At 38.9% G+C, this 19,452-nt stretch overlaps 3 protein-coding genes across 6 annotated transcripts in view; all 3 read right to left on the minus strand.

Annotated features, from left to right (window-relative positions):
* Window positions 1-1,553: 1,553 nt before the first annotated feature.
* Window positions 1,554-7,804, minus strand: LOC108900389 (sodium-dependent neutral amino acid transporter B(0)AT1). 2 transcript variants are annotated; one of them, XM_018701402.2, is made up of 12 exons: window positions 7,457-7,802; window positions 5,468-5,608; window positions 5,249-5,386; window positions 4,966-5,147; window positions 4,766-4,876; window positions 4,561-4,673; window positions 4,296-4,424; window positions 3,455-3,611; window positions 3,172-3,376; window positions 2,904-3,063; window positions 2,261-2,423; window positions 1,554-2,110 (listed from the first exon to the last, which is right to left on the minus strand). In XM_018701402.2, the coding sequence occupies exons 1-12, from the start codon at window positions 7,653-7,655 to the stop codon at window positions 1,937-1,939; spliced, it is 1,872 nt and encodes a 623-aa protein (XP_018556918.1). In that variant the 5' UTR covers window positions 7,656-7,802; the 3' UTR covers window positions 1,554-1,936. The 2 variants fall into 2 exon arrangements, 1 of the variants encoding a protein (XP_018556918.1); XR_007808954.1 differs by lacking the exons at window positions 1,554-2,110; window positions 3,172-3,376 and having other exon boundaries at window positions 2,275-2,423; window positions 7,457-7,804.
* A 2,918-nt stretch (window positions 7,805-10,722) lies between these two features.
* LOC108900390 (sodium-dependent neutral amino acid transporter B(0)AT1) lies at window positions 10,723-17,400 on the minus strand. The gene is made up of 13 exons (XM_018701403.2): window positions 17,327-17,400; window positions 16,665-16,913; window positions 15,197-15,337; window positions 14,976-15,113; window positions 14,705-14,886; window positions 14,027-14,137; window positions 13,830-13,942; window positions 13,560-13,688; window positions 12,721-12,877; window positions 12,427-12,631; window positions 12,177-12,336; window positions 11,900-12,062; window positions 10,723-11,691 (listed from the first exon to the last, which is right to left on the minus strand). Exons 2-13 carry the CDS (start codon window positions 16,861-16,863, stop codon window positions 11,524-11,526), a joined length of 1,866 nt encoding a protein of 621 aa, XP_018556919.1. The 5' UTR covers window positions 16,864-16,913; window positions 17,327-17,400; the 3' UTR covers window positions 10,723-11,523.
* The window catches only part of LOC108900388 (sodium-dependent neutral amino acid transporter B(0)AT1), a 244,075-nt gene continuing 242,004 nt past the window's right edge, over window positions 17,382-19,452 (minus strand). For all 3 annotated transcript variants that reach the window (XM_051065670.1, XM_051065681.1, XM_018701401.2), the window contains 2 exons: window positions 18,790-18,952; window positions 17,382-18,579 (listed from right to left, as the gene is read on the minus strand). In XM_051065670.1, coding sequence (XP_050921627.1) covers window positions 18,370-18,579; window positions 18,790-18,952 — 373 coding nt within the window. In that variant the 3' untranslated portion in view covers window positions 17,382-18,369. The remainder of the gene's footprint in view (window positions 18,580-18,789; window positions 18,953-19,452) is intronic.

Raw genomic sequence — 19,452 nt, forward strand, 5'->3', positions numbered from 1 at the left:
CAACCTTACCATCCTCCATCAGCTCCTTTCTATACAGCCAGGATGTTAGGCAGAGCCTCACCCAGCTTGACTTTGAGCGGCAGCTCAGTTCCCAGCTCAGTTTGATTTCTTGCTTTAGGTCCCCGAGGCATTTGAGATTTTTGAGAAAGACTTGGTTTTTAGAGTAATTCTCTGCCTCCTTTTATTCTGGTTCTTCTGGTGTTGTAGTTTGTAGAAGTTCTTATCACTGCTCTAGTGATAAGTTCCATCAGACTATCAGATGGTTGATTCTTTCACCACAGCTCTGTCTGTGTTCAGATCTGGTTTCGCAATGACACGGGTCACCAGCCATAAGCTGGGGAGGATAAAGCTGATGTGGTTTTAGGCTTTGGATTCCAGCTTTTTGATGTTTCTCATCATAGCTGGTGACAAGCCCCTGGCCTCCACTTTAATTAATAAATGACCAATCAGCCGGTTTCTACCTCTTTAAAGAAATAGCAAGTACTTTTTTGTCCATCTAGACCACATACTGGTTGGACAGATGAGGCTCTGCTGGTACAGAGATGATGCTGCTGGTACTCCAGATTCTCCTCGTCTGTGATCCTGATCCTGATCCTCCAAGTAGAAATCTTAACATTCATCAAGTGATTGTGATCAAAATATGTGTCATCTTGGAGACACAAGCCGTAGTCCAAATGTAACCAAAGCAGCTGTCCCATCACCAAAATTCAAAACATGAGATGTGAACCTGCTGACACTCCCAAACTGATTGACAGTGTTCATGTAGCAACATACGCTAAAAGAGAGCCAGCCTTATTTTCAATAATGAACATTTCTTAGCATTAACTATAGCCAGACCTGTCAAGTCATCAGGTGGTGGTTTTCCAGTGTTTCCAGGGGGGTGCATTTGATCCTACCCTTTGAAACTAGCTTTTCTGATGACCTGATCTGTTTCTACTCTGGTACACATTCAAAGGCAAATTAAATGTTTCAATTTTCCTCAGGGTTATGATTAGTTACTGTATATGTGTATCTCAGTGGCAGTTCAGGCCCTTTTAAACCAGACTGGTGCCTGTTATTTTTGAGGAGCCCATTACATTAGAACACTAGCTTGACACTTAGAGAGAGTTAGATGAGTTGATCAATAGCACTCTCATGAGTTAGCAGGCAATTAGCTTAGCCTAGCATAAAGACTGGAAGCAGGGGGAAACAGCTTGCCTGATTCAGTAATTAAAAAAAAAAAAAAAAAAAAAAAAAAACACCAACCAGCACTTATAAATTTAACTGATTAACATGTATCAAATCCGGAGTCCCTACTAGATGAACTGTGAAATATTCTCTCTATCCCTCTCTTTGCCAGTTTGCCTCTCTGTGTCATTTCTCAACACTGCACTGTATACTTAGGGCCCACACACACCCAAATGACATAAAAAAATCTAGTGGTGGTTTTATTATATATTTGAGAAATAATCTTGAAATCACCTACAGTATGAGTATGTGCTATGAGTATGTTTTCAAGTTACTGGGGATTTAATTGTGTGAAGGTATGATTCTGATCAAAGTAAAGAGTAAACTTATGTTTTAGAGTGACAAAAAAATTTTAATACCAAAACTCACAAGCAAGCTGCACTCATATACAAAAGTATAGCCCCTTGTTGAACATTATCAGCAGCTGTAGAATATGGATAGGTGGAAAATAGTGTAATGTCTTGCCTTTAATTAAAAAAAAAAAAATACAATACAAGATACAATATCATCAAAAAACGTATTATTGGTAGAACAGCCATGAAATGGCACAAAACATGAGCAGAAATGTGACCAATTTACTAAAGTGCATCAATAATGTATCTCTCACAGTTTGCAATTGTAGGTAAAATATAGCTAACAGTTATGAAAGCAGTACAACAAATTAAATTATCATGCATTTTGTTGTATTTTGAATTTCCTGATGTTTTAATCACAAATTTGGCTCATTTTTTTTCTGGATACATTTTTTTTTTCTGCAGCAGCTAAAGATCAGTCTATATAATGCGTAGACAGGCACTGCCAGACTGGGGACTCCTGCCAGAAAAAATATGACTGCATTGATCCATGACGGGTACGGTACTGATGCCAGAGTTGGAAACTCCACCTGTAAACCACGATACAGTATGATTAGTACTGATTAGACTGATCATTATATGCTGTACTGTCAGCAACATGATACTGACACTGAGATCAGATCTGATATATCAAAATATTAATGATCACACAGATGACTGGTATGCGTTTGTGTACTTACAGAGTTGGGGTCCCAGACTAAATAGGTGAGCTCTTCTTGGGCTTGGGTGACGAGGTAGAAAACTAAGATAACCAGGATGATTAGAGGGCTGATGAACCTCCATGAAATCTGCCAGAAGATGGAGGGCTTATGTCCAATCATGAATTCCAAGTCCTCATTGAACCTGATGCACAAAAAGGTTTAAAATAGATTTTTATATTCTAATCTGGAAAGTTCCTTGCAGAAATTAAAAGTGTATTTTACAGGGTTGTCCTGGCCAAGACAGCAGCACATACAAGATATAACATATAGGCTACAAAACACATCTCGCTGAGTATAGTAAAATGGATCCAATAAATAGGAGGGCTGAAGCGTGCTAAAACAGTCTGTAGAGCAGAGGTAAACTGCACATTAGGATGATCTTCATCTGTGGATTTATCACTAGAGATGACCCCTTTCACATTATACTAGGTCATTCTTTCCATTGTTCATGTAAGAATATTGGTTAGTACAGCTTAAGCTAGATACATTATGTGGATAATTATTGATTCACTTGCCACTAGAAGAGAGAGCAAATGTGGCTGCTAATATGGTAATTTTGTAGTAGGCTGTACAATATTATACAATGCCATTATAAGCAAATGCAGGAGTTTTATACACTTACCTGTCTATGCCGTAGATGTGAACAACAGCTATCAACTCAAATAATCCAATGGTCAGAAGTGGAACAGATCCAGCAAAATTGTCAAAGAGAGTTACCCAATACAGCCCTGATTGCTGCGCAAACAGAATGGAGATGATGAAGGCGACAACACATGTTGTTCCTGAAACACACATGCACAAACAAGGGATCTTGTGTTAAAACAGAAACCAGACAGTCACTTCATCTGCAAAGCTGACATGTAGACTGATTTAACTACAAAACTGAATACCAGTCAGTGCTTCTTGGGGCCATTTTTTAGGAAACATATTCAAGTCTTTCAAGGGGACCACCACCCCTTCAATGTTGCCAAACAGAGTTGAGATTCCCAAGCAGAGAAGCATGATGAAAAAGAGGACAGACCAGGCAGGAGAACCAGGCATCTTGGTGATGGCTTCTGTAAACACAATAAAGGCCAAACCTGTTCCCTCCACTCCCTGAGCAAACACAATGCAGATTAGAGTAAACAACAATCATAACTTGGGAATCTGAGAAATATTCATCACTATAGTTACCTCACTGAGAAGTTTGTGCATGTCACAGGTTTTGATGTCCAGTCCAAGAACAGTGTCAGGATAGGAGCTGTTGAGATGATTCAGCTCTGTCTCATAGTTGCTTGCAGTGATGTTGTCTTCAGGAAGACCAAACGCATTTAGTAACGTCATGATGTTTCTACAATTAAAATATGTCACTGATTATTAACACTGCTTTACTGGAGCATTTTGTTTGTCAAGTTACCATAATTCAAAAAATATGTTTGAAAAGACACATTTTTACCAGAGTCTTTAAAGACCTTACTGATATAAACAAAACACCAACATTACCGTGAGACATGAAAATACCCATTCTTTAAAGGTGCTATATGTAAGATTTTGCTATTTCTACACAGCCAATATTAGCATTAACAGCTGTTTACTTACCAGTCTAGGAAACGTTGCCAGTGCAGCACCAAACTTCATTCCTTTATTCGCCAAGAACTGTCTCCAGCAGTGGAAAGCAATGGCAATGTTAACTCGTTGCCTCTAGTTGTATCACTTCTTTTCTTCTACTGAAGTTAGCACGCTAACCACCTAGCCCTGTCCCGTCTCATAATACCACTTTGCAATTGTGAGTCACTGTAGCATTCAGTCTGCCCTCAGTCCAACATGAGAGGATAAAGGAGTAGTGTTGCTTAGAGTCAGTAAACAGCTGTTAATGCTAATGTTGACTATAGCTATGGCAAAAACTTATATATAAACTCCATAAGTTTTTGTCCATATGAGTATGAGTGTAATACACATATATCATCATCATCATTATCAAAATATTAAAAAAGTTACTTAACTGTGTCAAAACATCGTAATTAACTGTACTTACTCACTGATACAGCCGTCATATTTCTCAGTGGCCCTGAAGCCAATGATGGAGTAGGTGACCGTGGCAGCATAGACTGAGGTGAAGCCAGTTATTGCAGTCAGGATTACAGCATCTTGCATGCAGTTGTTGCTTGGGAAAAGAAAATAGGTAAAAGTTTCAGGACATACCATGCCTGACAACGGCTGCTATATATTTTTATTTTGAATGAAATTAGCTAAAAAGAGCTGAATTGCTGTGTGGTTATAAAACACAGCAGGTCTCTTACTGAACAGGGTTGTAGCTTGAGAAGGAGATGAGGCCGCCCCATGCTATACTGAAGGCATAAAAGACCTGGGCACCTGCATCCAGCCAAGTTGTTGGTTTTACCAACTCATCAACCTGCATGGAAGAGGCACAATACACTGATTTATCTTTGTTTAAAAGATACCATATGTAATTGTCTTTTTTCATGCTAATGATTTGAAACATACATCTGGTGTGAAGAGGAACTCTATTCCACTCAGGGCTCCTTTAAGAGTCAGTCCTCGGATCAGGAAGATGGCCAGCACTATGTAAGGCAGGATGGCTGTGACGTACACTGCCTGAGTGTATGTCAAGGTGGAGAAACATTAAATAATATTGATTCTGTTGATTCAGTAATGGAAAGTATGTAACAACAGGCTCAACAAACCTTGCCAGAGGTGCTGATCCCCCGTATGTAGCAGATACAGATGACTGTCCAGGCAGCTAACAGGCAGACTACCATGGGCCAGTGGATTTCTCCAGAGTCAGCTATAGAAGCCGAACTATTCAGACTCACTCGGTAAAAATAGTAATCCACAGTGGAGCTCTGTTGACACTCTGGTACAAATTCTGCAGGGGCAAGAAATAGAGCTCTGAAAATGTTTTTAATCATGAGTGGAGTTTGGGTGTTTGCTTAGTGTGCTTGAGTATGTGTGTGTATTTCCAAATACCTGTCCCGTTGTCATTGAGAGGACACTGGGACCAAGGTAGTGGGTCTTGAAAGGAATTGAAGAGATACCACATGATCCAGGCTATTAAGGTGTTGTAGTACAGTCCGACCAAAAGGGACACCAGCATGGAGGCTATACCTGAGAGGCAGAAACATTAACTGTGATATTAAACTCACAGCAATTGTGTTCTGCTGCCACTTTTTTTTTTTTTTTACTTACCAATACCAGTCAGATAAGGGCTAATGGCCCTCCACACTCCCACGCTGCCTTTCCTCAGACGTTGACCAATGGCAAACTCCAGTAGCAGCAGAGGCATTCCCTCCAGCACCAGCAGGATCAGGTAGGGAATCAAAAAGGCACCTGGAGAATATATGTGACTAGTGGTAAAATATTACATAAGTATTTCTGAATATCTGACAATCATAGGCCTTTTAAGCATCCCAGATACAGAAGTGCTTACACAAACAAATAAAGCTTGGATGTTGAGTATAAGGTTTAGCCTGTGTTGTAAAACATTCCCACAGGGCCCCATTTGTGAACAGTGCGTAATAATATTAATGACCCTTGTGCCAGACCCACCTGTTGTAGGCTGACGTTTTCTACATGCAGGAGTTGGTTGGGTTGTTAGCTTGTACCTGTGACTTCTGTGCTGAGTCACTGAGTGCACAAAGGACTGCCTTTCTGGGTATTCTTCCTCTCTGTCATTACTGGACTCGTGCTATCCTTGGCCTACCTCCCCTTTGTCTGTTGGGTCTGCTGATTTTTCAGAGAAATTACCTCAAAACTTCCCCTAAACTGAATTTGCTCTCATTTGCTAATCATATGCATTGCTAAGATCAGCACACACTTTATTAATAATAATATATTAATGTGTTAATGTGTTTCTTAATTTGTTTACTCAATTTAGCAATTTGTGCTCTAGATTTCCAAGCCATTATTGCTGTTTTTCTTCTGTATAACCCCAGGAAGACTTGGCTGCAACCCCTTTGGAAAGCTCCATTGCTGTAGTTATAAGGCAATAGCACTATCTAAAAACTAAAAATAGTTCATTAGTTTATTGTACAGTTATTGCCATTGACAGTTTTATTTCAACTTCTGGCATCCCTTCCAAGTGGTCCATGTCACTGGTATTTGTTACGAGTGAACACTAGCTTACAAGCTAGTAAGACAGTTTGCAACACTTGCTTGTTTTAGTGGTCACAAATTGTGGCTCTAATGCTGTGTATACAATTTATTTTTGTTGCAGTTGCTCATTTGTAAATGAAATTCAATGTCAACGTCCAGGTAGTTATAACAATTGGGAAATTGGATTTTTCTGATGGCTCCAATATCAGTCATTGTGTTTCATAATAAGGAAATCCCTGAAAACACGTCCCACGTCCCAAAGTCCATCACACAAACCCAGATTTAATGGATATAGTGCTTGATTTTATTGTCTTGTGCAGTTTTTGACGCTCTCAACATGAAATAACCTCTACAAAGCTATCTTTGCAATTGAGCTGTCTGACAACGTGATCAGTCTCAGGTTGCAAAGATGGGAGTCTTTCCAGTGGGGGTGATCCAAAGCTGGATATCAGTTACAACAGCCAAAAACAAACACACATATAAACAGTATAACAGTGCTGGAAACATGGCAGTAACAGAGCAGAGAAGATGCTCATACTGCCAAGCCACCATAGTTGTAGTGGTAGTAGGAGCATTTGTAGTGGCAAAAAGTACTATTAGCATTACTCTGTATTTAGTTTGCTCTCACCCATAGCTTCTCTCTCACCACTAACAAATTTCAAGGACTCGGTCTGTAACACACCCAGATGTACACATGCACACACTTGCGCCAAGTTGACACTCAAAGCATATGATAACTTAAATCCCTTACACCCCTTTTTTCTTTTGTAACTGTGCTGTATTTGTTGTTTTGTTCTCCCTGTCTTATCCTGTCAATGTCCTGTCTTTTGTTTTGCAGTAAATAAGAAAATGAAATTCCCGCCTCTCACCATCATTTCTCTTAAAGTGAAAGCGTTCACACTTTTGATATCTTGTATCACAACTGGCATTTGCAACCATGATATTAATATTGCACTGCTAGAATTAGACCCAGGAAAATCAGGAGAGCCCTCGCTGTTACTTACAGTCATTTAAGTATTGACAGTCCATACACTGTCATATCATAAGATGTCCCTTTACCATTTTTTAAAAATCTTTGCTTACCTCCTCCATGACTTTGACACAAGTAAGGGAATCTCCACACATTGCCAATCCCAATACAGAAGCCCACACAGGTTAGAATATACTGGGCTTTGTTGTCCCACTTAGGCCTGTCACTGGCCTCCTCCTTGTCCAGCCTCTCCAGATCTTCATAGTTAGGGATCCTGAGATCCAGTCCTCGGTTAGGAAATACCAGCCTCATTGCAACCCTGCTAGAGCAAAGATGTTAACAGTATCGTTCTTGGAAGTTGAAATGAGGGCTTGTAGTCTGCACTGCGGCAAAGTTGAGACGTGTTTATGATCTTTTACTATCCAGTTGGTGCAGTTCAGATTAGCTAGTGCACACTCTGTAGTTTTATTTTTATACTACCAGTCTTGCTGAGTTATTACTTCAAGAATCTTATGAAGGGGGATCATGTGAAGAGGACTGTTGAATAGAGGGGGTCGCTGCACCAACTCTAACTTTAGAGCTGAGGCAGTCACTCACTGAGTAGAGTTTCACCTAGAGAATGAGATGAAATCTCCAAGTAGGTCGAAGGGAAGAAAACTTGTGCACCTGCTTTCAACCATGTCACTGGATTTATGAACTTATTCAGAGATAATAGAGGGTTGGATGAGCTCATAGTAAAACAAACCTGAGATTTAGATCTTACTACCAAAGCTGACTGTAAGCACTATTTCTTGGTCAATTTTTAACAATTAATGTGTGAAGGCACTGTGCATTAATGTGCTATAGACTGTGCCGTGTAATTGTTGCTGAAGTAAGTAACACTTTGCATACCTAAGGCTGAATTACCAAGCTGGCAACTATCCCAGGGCCCCAGTACTCCAATTACCCCCAGAATTTCCAGTCTTACTGTCCATCAACATGTTGTGCTGATTTATTTTGTTTGGAATTCAGCACTGAAACACAATATCAGCTGAGCGGATAAGGGCCGTAAGGCGGGTCCTGTTTTATCATCTAATCCTGAGGCCCCACCGTAAAGGGGGTCTAATATGCTCTGGAAAATTACCACGACAAATATGACATAACGTCAGAGGCAAAACTGGGTGAATGAGGGACTGCTTGGGTGACGAGATCTAGAACACACGGTTATACTGTAAATAAAGCAGGTAATAGCAAACATTTTAACATTTTATCAACCGGTCTTCATCAGATTCTGGTGATGAAGACATAAGATTCTGTTGAAGACGTGCTGTGTTCCAGACATGTCACGTATTCTGTTTTTGTTCAGTCATCATTGTCTTTATAAGACAAGAGGTTAGAATAATATAAAGATATGACAGGCCATAAAGGGACCTTAAACTTCTCCTCTAAGATCAGTTTTAATTGTCATATACATCTGACAGTGAATGTTAAAACTACATCACTTTACCTTGTAATTTTCCATCATGTTATAAACATACTGTTGAGAGAGAGCGAAGGTCAGGTGTCTATTCTGCCTAACCTCCAACTGTAAGAAGGAGAGAGCTGAAAAGATATTTGAGAGCTGGTGTTCAAATGTTGCATATTGTTTAATGCTGTTGTTTAGCAGTTGCATATGCTGTCTGTGTTTAAAGATCAACACCTGCTGCTGGCAGTTTGTCATGCCCTACTCTAAAAATAACGGGTGTCTGGGTAAGTTCTAAGAAAACAGGATTTTTGCTTATGCTGAGTACGTGATGGCCGCGTGAACACTGAGTGCATGTTCAATGTGACCAATGAAATGTTTTGTTTTTAACGTAACATAATATGAAATGCTTTTGAGTGTTGAGCCTATGAAATATCTTGTATTTGAATTGTATACCATGTATGGATTGTTCTTCAGCTAGACAGGACTTTATCCAGTTTTACAGGACTCTGTACTCTGCTTGCTGTGCTAAATGACACTTAAGTAGATCATTTTGATCATTTTTTTCATCTCAGTCCACTGATTCAAAGCTTCTCCTACTACTTCCTGGTAAGAACTCTTTAGATATTCAAATCTATGTCCTTAGAGAGAGAGGGTATAGCATTAGATTGGTTAGGACAAGAGCCACTGCAGCCGAGGTTAAGCCCAGAACTAGGGTTATACCTTCCTCGGTGCTGTGGGTCTCTGTCAGACACTGACAAGTTCCAGGAGGAGAAGAGACCTCTGTAAGTGATTCATAGGCAAAGACAAACCATACAAGCTAGCTGATAGGTGGGAGGGAGGATGGCAGTTTGAGTAACTCAAGCCCTACAGCAGTACCTGTGAATGATGAAATAGCTCCAAAACAATAGGAGCGGTACTTTATTGAACCGTGGCCTAGGCCCCGAAACTGAGCCTACATTGACACGTGTCCATTGAAACCAGTTAACAATAAATGTAACAATTTTATAGCTACTTTTACTGCAAGAGGTTAACGTCTGTTACAATGTAAACCAAATGTCAATGAATCAGTACTCCAAAAAAATTGAAATAAACTATACCATAACTAATGTAACTGCAATATCAGCACTATTACTTTCCCCTTTGTTCTCCTGTCTTGTAACAATATAACTGTAATTATTTAGTTTGTGATTTTTAAAAAAGCTTAAAGACTAATTTATTGAGTTTTTGCCCTCTTGTGTACTTCTTGTGTTCCTCCCCTGTACCTACATATTTATATTTACATATCTCAGTACAGGTATCCGAATATTTCATTGATATGTTAAAGAAACGAAATTGTAATGTTCAGACTGTATTACAATGTTTTATTATGCAGTTCTACAAGCTGTAATGTGCTTTATTTTAATCATGCGGGGACATCCCAAATATTTTGTAACATTTGATACCATATTCTAAAACAAAAACCACACACACCACATCTATTATTTTTTCACATTAAGAGAAAAGTACAGAAGGAGCTAACATCTGAAATCACCCCAGAATACAGTGTACGATTATGATGATGTAACAATTCATGAGCCTTGACAGAAATCACTCAGTTTCATGTTAAGACTACAATGGGGGTTTACTCATATTAATGAGTGACCTGATGATGAATGCTTCAGTAGGATTCAGTTATTATATAATACATCAGCACATATTTTTGTGAATCATTAAAGGACAATAGTTTGGCAGCTGACTATGAGCATTAAATGAGTAAGAGGCAAAGTTCAGTTTTGCTAGAACACACTTCAATAAAAGTGATTTTATAGTCATGATTAGTTAATTAAGTTACTTATTATTAGCTGCAAATATGATTTAGTGCATAATCTATCAGCACCACAGACTGCTGATCAAACCATATCAGTCTTCATTTGTTTATTATCACAAAGGCGTGGATGAGTGCTTGAATAAGGGATTTATTGATAGTAATTGTGATAGCTGTCTGTTAATAATAGCACAGTTGGAGGGCATTTCACATTTCTTCTTTCTTCTCTGTTCCATCATATGCAGAGTGTCCTTTGTTGTGCTTTGTTTCTGTTCTGTCCCACCACCCTGTGTTCTGTCAATGTGATGTCTCCCTCTCCTGGCCAGTTAGCTGCTCTTTCTCTCCTGCATGTTTTAACATTCATACTGTATGGTTAGGTCCCACACACACCAAAGTGATGTCAAACCGCTCAAACAGATCTTTGAAACATCCTCATCTTAAGATCCAAAAAATGCTCAAATTCTGCCAATTTTCATTAAAAAAAAACAAACACCTTTTTATTTGCTTTATTGTTTATCTTTTGATGGGCAGTCATTTCTAAAACTAGAGGATATTTCCCACATTTTTCATTAAAAATTTTCTCCAGTTCCAGAGGTTAATTATATAACACTGACACAAAAATTATTTCAACAGCAAAACAATAAATTTACAAAATAATACACCCCTCTATAAACAAGAAACCATATTAGCAGATAAACCTGTGCAGTGAACAAGTATACTATACAGCAGCCATAAAACTGCACAGAATATGAGCAGGAATATGATACTCTACCAAGTCAATAAAACAACAGCATTATGCTTTACAATCCCATGCATGGACCTAAATTGACAAAACATTGGAATTCAAATAATGTTAAATTGATTTTAACGAGACATATTAAATAATCTAATCTCTTTGTTGTATTCTGAAGTATAGTAGAAAATTTGTTCATTCAAAAATTCATTTTTTGTCTGGAAACAATTTTTTTTCTGCAGCAGCTAAAGATCAGTCTACATAATGCGTAGACAGGCACTGCCAGACTGGGGACTCCTGCCAAAAGAAATATGACTGCACTGATCCATGAGGGGTACGGTACTGATGCCAGAGATGGAAACTCCACCTGTACAACATAAAGCAGTATAGTTTAGCATGCATAGGCCTCCACACCTTGATGAAACACACTGAGGTTCATGGTGAAGTTTATACAGTACAATAGAGAATAAATATTTACCTAAAACTTCTGACATGCCATGTAATTTGTGTATCTTGCAATATGAGAGCATTAATTCTTATGCTGATATTTGAGCTGACAGAGTTTGTGTACTTACAGAGTTGGGGTCCCAGACCAAATAAGTAAGCTTTTCTTGGGCCTGGGTCACCAGGTAGAAAACTAAAATAACCAGGACAATTAGGGGACTGATGAGCCTCCATGAAATCTGCCAGAAGATGGAGGGCTTACGTCCGACCATGAACTCCAAGTCCTCATTGAACCTGACACACAATAGGGTTTTTAGTAGTTTTTTTTTGGTGCTATGTCATTTTGCAGCAAATATCAAGACGTAAAGCAATTACAAAAAGATACTGTGTTGCTAAAATAGTACTAACCTGTCTATGCCGTAGATGTAAACGACAGCTATCATCTCAAACAATCCAATGGTCAGAAGGGGAACAGACCCAGCAAAGCTGTCAAAGAGAGTTACCCAATACAGCCCTGATTGCTGCGCAAACAGGAGGCAGATGATGAAGGAGACAACACATGTTGTTCCTGAAACACAAGGGAGCTTGTGTTAAAATAGGAAGCGCAGACAAACATTAAAGAAGTTTCCTTAATACATGATTTTTAAAACCATTTTACCAGTTAGTGCTTCGTGGGGCCAGTTTTTGGGGAATACATTCAGGTCTTTCAAGGGGACCACTACCCCTTCAATGTTACCAAACAGAGTTGAGAGCCCCAGGCAGAAAAGCATGAGGAAAAACAGGACAGACCAAATTGGGGAACCAGGCATCTTGGTGATGGCTTCTGTAAACACAATAAAGGCCAAACCTGATCCTTCCACTCCCTGGACAAACACATGTTAGTCACATTGTAGATTAGAGTAAACAACAATAATAACTTGGGAATCTGAGAAATATTCATCACTATAGTTACCTCGCTGAGAAGTTTGTGCATGTCACAGGTTTTGATGTCCAGTCCAAGAACAATGTCAGGATAGGAGCTGTTGAGATGATTGAGCGCTGACTCGTAGTTGCTTGTAGTGATGTTGTCTTCAGGAAGACCAAATGCATTTAGTAACGTCATGATGTTTCTAGAAACAAAATATCATTGATTAGTACCGCTGGATTACTGGAGTCCACATTAAAGAATAGGTTCAGATTTTTCAAGTCTAACCCTAACCCTGACCCTGCAGTACTCACATGCTCATTTATATGTTCAAAGAGTTACATCTCACTCTAATCATTCCTCCTGTCCATAGCTTCTCACTGTAAAGTGACCCCTGCTGGTGTGATGCTAAAAGTTGGACCTCATCCAATTAAAAAATGCATTTCAAAGTACAGCTGAAGCTAATATGAGGTTTCAGCAGCCTGTTTTACACAACTGGGTATTTTCCAAAGTTATGTTGTTTTAGCAAAGATTTTTCTTTTTGTGTTTTTATGGCTCTTCTGCATCAGCAAGCAAACTCTGTACTCAGAAGGGTCTACAGTCATTCTGTTAAATGTTCATCTTAGCATGCAAACATGCTCACAGTGACAATGCTAACATGATGATGATATTTAACAGGTATAATGTTTTGCTAAGCATGTTAGCAGGCTATTGTTTTTTTTTAGCATTAAACACAACGTACAGCTGAGACTGACTAGATTATATTAGTTTTGCAGGTATTTGGTCATGAACTAAAGTACTTGACAAACTGAAATTTTTATATGTTGGTCCTGGTGAAAGTGGTGTTATGATGGATGGATAATCTGAACTCACTTAACTGTACTCACTCACTAATACAGCTGTCATATTTCTCAGTGGCCCTGAAGCCAATGATGGAGTAGGTGACTGCGGCAGCATAGACTGAGGTGAAGCCAGTTACCACTGACAGGATCACAGAATCTTGCATGCAGTTGTTGCTTGGGAAAAGAAGCAAAAGATTCAGGACACATCATGTCTGACAATGACTATGATCTCTTTATTTTAATTGAAGTGAGCTAAGTAAGAGCTCAACTGCTGTGTGGTTACAAAACACAACAAATCCTCTCAATGTCTCTTACTGAACAGGGTTGTAGCTTGAGAAGGAGATGAGGCCTCCCCATGCCAAACCAAAGGCGTAAAAGACCTGGGCACCTGCATCCAGCCAAGTTGTTGGTTTCATCAACTCCTCCACCTGCAAGAGCGATGCATACATTGTGATGTGGCTTTGAGCTCTGAGGTACAACATACTTTTTTTGTATCAAGATTTGAAACATACATCTGGTGTGAAGAGGAACTTTATTCCACTCAGGGCTCCTTTAAGAGTCAGTCCTCGGATCAGGAAGATACCCAGCACTATGTAAGGCAGGATGGCTGTGACGTACACTGCCTGAGGGAATACAGAAATGTATCATAATTGATCATTTGTTAAAACCCTTCACCCAGACATCTAATCAAATCTAACTGTAACCAGGGACCAGGCCTGTCAAGCTTTGGATTTCCCCACATGTTAAAGTGGAGTCCATGTGGTTGAAGAAGAAGGTGGACCTTTTAAAAAGGTGGTTTCTTTTTTTCTGGAACATGTAGCTTTAACCTCAGTCTTTTTAGCAAGATATCATGCATGCATGAAGTGCATATTTAAGATTCCTTTACAGAGTCCAGGGTTCTATGAGTCAGGTGGGAACAGTTTAATGTTAGCAGGAGGCACTGTTTGATCAAAAGTGCCGTGAGCTGATGAAATTTTTTGGCAGCTGTTGTCTTTTAGTCAACAAAATCAATGGTAGATGTGAGAAATCATCTCATCCATTGTTAGAAAAATAACATTTTGAGTTGTAAATCTTCCACCATTATCCTTGTAAATGTACTTCACGAGAATGAAAAGCTTGACAGGTGTAGCAGCATAAACTACGGTAGGTGGTGCTTAGCACACTGTCAAATGACTGGAGGTTCAACAAACCTTTCCTGAAGTGCTAATTCCCCTTATGCAGCAGATAGCGACCACTGTCCAGGCAGCTAACAGGCAGACTACTATGGGCCAGTGGATTCCTCCAGAGTCAGCTATAGAAGCCGAACTATTTAGAGTCACTCGGTAAAAGTAATAATCTATGGTGGAGCTCTGTTGGCACTCTGGTACAAATTCTGAGGGGACAAAAAGGTAGACATAAAAAATGATGCAATTTGGTGTGCATGTGTATTTGTTTGATAAAAATGTGTGTATATTCAAATACCTGTCCCATTGTCATTAAGAGGACACTGGCTCCAGGGCAGTGGGCTTTGAAAGGAATTGAAGAGATACCACATGATCCAGGCTATTAAGGTGTTGTAGTACAGTCCGACCAAAAAGGACACCAGCATGGAGGCTATACCTGAGGAGCAGCATCAGTAACTGTGATGTAACATTTGCAGGAAGCTAGACTCTTACTTTTGTTCCAGACCCTATCTTACTTACCAATACCAGTCAGATAAGGGCTAATGGCCCTCCACACTCCCACGCTGCCTTTCCTCAGACGTTGGCCAATGGCAAACTCCAGTAACAGCAGAGGCATTCCCTCCAGCACCAGCAGGATCAGGTAGGGAATCAAAAAGGCACCTGGAGAATATATGTGACAAATGTGTGTCATCGGTGGTTTGAATTCTTGAATTCTACACATAAATACCTCTGAATCCAGCACAATAAGTGCCACGACAGCAGTATTGCCTGACTTTTCTTAGTGCCACCAGGACGTCCACTTTGCAGTTTTTAGTGACCTGTCTTGACAGCAATTTCCATCACAGCTGGTGCAGATATATTCATCAAACACCGTCATGAGTAGATCATCATGAGAACAAATGCAAAACTGATGACATTCCCATCAGCCTTAGCTGTACTTTGAGTCAGGAAACTTGCTTAGTGATCATGGTGAACATTATAGTGCACCTGCTAAACATCAGTTAGTGTAGCCATAGTCAGCATGTTAGCTGCTCAGACCTAATTAAAGGAGTAGGACAATATCACTATTCAGTTCTCTGCATGCCAAAGTTATATGCTGGCGTAAGTAATTTGGACAAAGCATATCTAATTAGTATGATGAGGTGTTGTCCTGTGGGGATGTTGGCAGGGTTGAAATATGACATGTATAAGAACTTTGCTAATAACTGTAATTAATAGCAGTTAGATATTAACTACTGAACACAGCACACTAAATGGTGCCAGATTTGTTGTCACATAAAATGTGAGGTTTTTCTTCATAGACAAAAAATGTAATTTTATAACACAGCTAACTAAAATGTAGCATTGGTATTACTTTTGACAGTTTAGTCATATTACTATGACTGATGACATGGACACTGGACAGTGGATTTAACTGCATGGGCTTGACCCCTCAAGTTAACAACCCAGAGAAAAGTAACAGATTATACTTAAAAAATATGCATGCCATTGAAATCTATCTTATCTCCTGTGGGTAAGTGGGTAGCATTCCAAAAGAATAACAATGACCCACTTAACGCATACATATATACACGCATACAGATCTGTGTAGTGTGAATGTGTAGCATTCCTAGCATTCAGTTTCAACTCAAGCCAATGTGCAGCTGATCTCAGGGTCTTTGTCTATGTCATGACATGAAAGGTTAGCCATTAATTCAGAAAACCTCATATTCTTGAGAATCATTAATGTAGCTTGATGGTAATTTCATGCGATTCTCCTCTAGAATGAGTGATATATTTAACTGTCCCTTTAACTCATGGTTCAGATATTTGGCAATCGCTTTGGCCTTTTGTAACTCCTCAGAGAGTTATACTGCATTGTAGATAAAACAAAGCATAAAATGCTATAAATACCCAAAAGATCACAATAAGTTAATTCCTGGTTACCTCAACCATACATTAATTTGGCAGTCAATCATTTATCAACTTGACGTCTGTCTTTGCTTACCTCCTCCATGACTTTGACACAAATAAGGGAATCGCCACACATTCCCGAGCCCGATGCAGAAGCCCACACAGGTTAGGATGTACTGGGCTTTGTTGTCCCACTTGGGCCTGTCATTGGCCTCCTCCTTGTCCATCCTGTTGAGATCCTCATAGTTAGGGATCCGGAGATCCAGTCCTGGGTTAGGAAGCACCAGTCTCATGGTGGCTGCGTGTGTACTGAAGCAGGGAGGCAGTGTCTGCTACAGTACAGCTGAGGCATTAATGAGGTGTTAGTGTAGAATGTCTATATAGGAGCACCCAGCAATGTTGAAACAAGTTTATGATCTTTTACTTTATCTGTTGCAGACCACTGATTAGCCACTGCACACTCTGAACTTTTGTCTTCATATACAATGCAGACAATTAGTCATGCAATTTAATAATTAAAAGTCAAAATTTCATGACCATTCTGTAATAAGATTTGGTTAACTTATAAACAAACAAACAAACAAACAAACAAACAAACAAACATTACTAAGCGTAGTGACTGGATGCTCCTTTGTCACCTCTCAGGGAGAAGATGATCATATTCATTGTTTCAGTCCATTCAAAATCACTATCTTAGTATTAGAAATTAAACTAGACATTTCAATGGTTAGATAGAAAAAAAACTGAAATGCGTACCTCTTTACAAGTGTTGTCAGGCAAAATTCTTTAGAGCACTAGTAAGCACATGATATTCCACAGGATTTATTTCTTCAACACATCATAACAGTTTATGGCAGTGTCAGTGCTGTGCTGTAATATACACCAAACATTAAAACTTTTACAACTGTCCCTCACAATAAAAAAAAAAAAAAAAAAAAAAAAAACCCTATAAACCACACAAAAGTGGACTAAAAAGTACTGATGACAAGAATGTAGTTGTTCTTTGGTTTAAAAAAGCTATGCATGCTCACAATATGTCAAAGTTTTAACACAAAATTTGTTCCTCCATCCAAGGTTATTTACATAATATTACAATAAAACATTATTTTTGTATACTACACTCATATATATATATATATATATATATATATATATATATATATATGTGTGTGTGTGTGTAGTACATTTACAATATTAGGCAATAGGCTTATTGGTTTTCTTACAGAGAATAAGACAAAATTGATGCCACTCTCTTATCTTTGTGCTAAATATATAATATAGCTACAGCCAGCAGCAGGTTAGCTTAGAGTAGAACCTGGGAAACAGCTAGCTTGGCTCAACCACCAATGATTTTTACACTTTGTGTTTTGTATAGATTAAACGAACAAGATATAAAGTGTTAATAAGAGCCTTATATGTGCTGATAGAGCCAGGCTAGCTGTTTTGGTTCCAGTCTGTATACTAAGCTAAGACATAGCAATGGTATCAATCCTCTAGTCTTACTCTCAAAAAGAAAGCAAATGAGCGTATTTCCCAAAATGTCCAAGTATTCCTTTAATGTACAACAATAATGACATGTAAAACACGACACAGCAGGAAACTAATATTATAATAGTAATATTAGTTTTTAGTATTTTACAGAAAATGCTTCCAAATTTATTTCTACTTTTCCAGTCAGTTGTCATTAGTGTGCTCTTCTATCATTGTACAGGGCATGAGAAAAAGTATAATACACAAACAACAATAAAACATGTCTACCTTCACTCATTTTGTTTTTAAATAATCAAACGAAAAGCTATTTAAAACTTAATTTTGTCACTCATTTGTATTTTGGCTGAGATAGTATCCACTGTGTTCTCACTGTAGTCCTTCTGTTTGCAGCATTTCTTCTGGATGAATTTGAAGAAGGCGAACGCTGGGATGGCTAAACTGGGAACACCAGCCAAGATAAAGATGATGACGTAAACGAAGGAGGGATATGGACGTGGTTCAAGGGTGGGGAAGCTCTCCTACAGCCAGGGTAAAAGAAAATGGTTTGATTTACAGCAGTGTATCACATTTTAAAAGAATAGAATCATTATGGATAAGAGAAAGAAATTTGTGGTGAATTTCTCATACTGGATTAAAAAGCGTCTTTGGGCTGCTACTTTTTACATATTAAAACCTCCATCTTTAAACTTTATTGTCAACAATTAAACTATTGTGACAAGCACACTTACCGCCTCCTGGTCCCAGACCAAATAGGTGAGACTCTTTGTGACTTGGGTAACAAAGTAGAAAACCAAGATGAAGATCATAATGACTGGGCTAACCACTCTCCATGTCACCTGCCAGAAAATATTGGGCTTGTGGCCGATCATAAACTCAATGTCCTCGTTAAACCTGTTTGGAAGCAATAAGAGGGAGACTTTATGTCAGCTGAGTGTGGGGGGAAGCATCAATAAAAGATGACCTTGCACTTTTATTAGTTACAGTAAATAAAGCAGCCTGTTGGTGTGTTTTCAACAGGTTGATACTGCACTGGACCTTAGAGAAACAGAACTCCACTCTGTTACCTCAGTCCAATCTAACCTTTAATGCACAAACACAGAACATACTGCAATCTTTATCACATGTTGTGTCCTATTAGTAACATTTTTCATGATTTCACCAACAGTAATATTGAAGCACTGACCACAAATGCATATTTCCACATTCCTCACTATGGTCTTGCTACATCATAAGATACACTCTGTACTTTTTTATCTCTCCTACGATGACTGCTACACATTATCTCTGTTCCAAGGTCAGAATACAATACACTGTTATTTGCTGCTTTGTTTCAACTGTATTTAGAGCCGCCAGCTCCCTCACTGAGTATCAAACACTCACACTCCCCTGCC

The sequence above is a fragment of the Lates calcarifer genome, linkage group LG3 (genome assembly GCF_001640805.2).
Source record: "Lates calcarifer isolate ASB-BC8 linkage group LG3, TLL_Latcal_v3, whole genome shotgun sequence".
NCBI lineage: Eukaryota > Metazoa > Chordata > Actinopteri > Centropomidae > Lates > Lates calcarifer.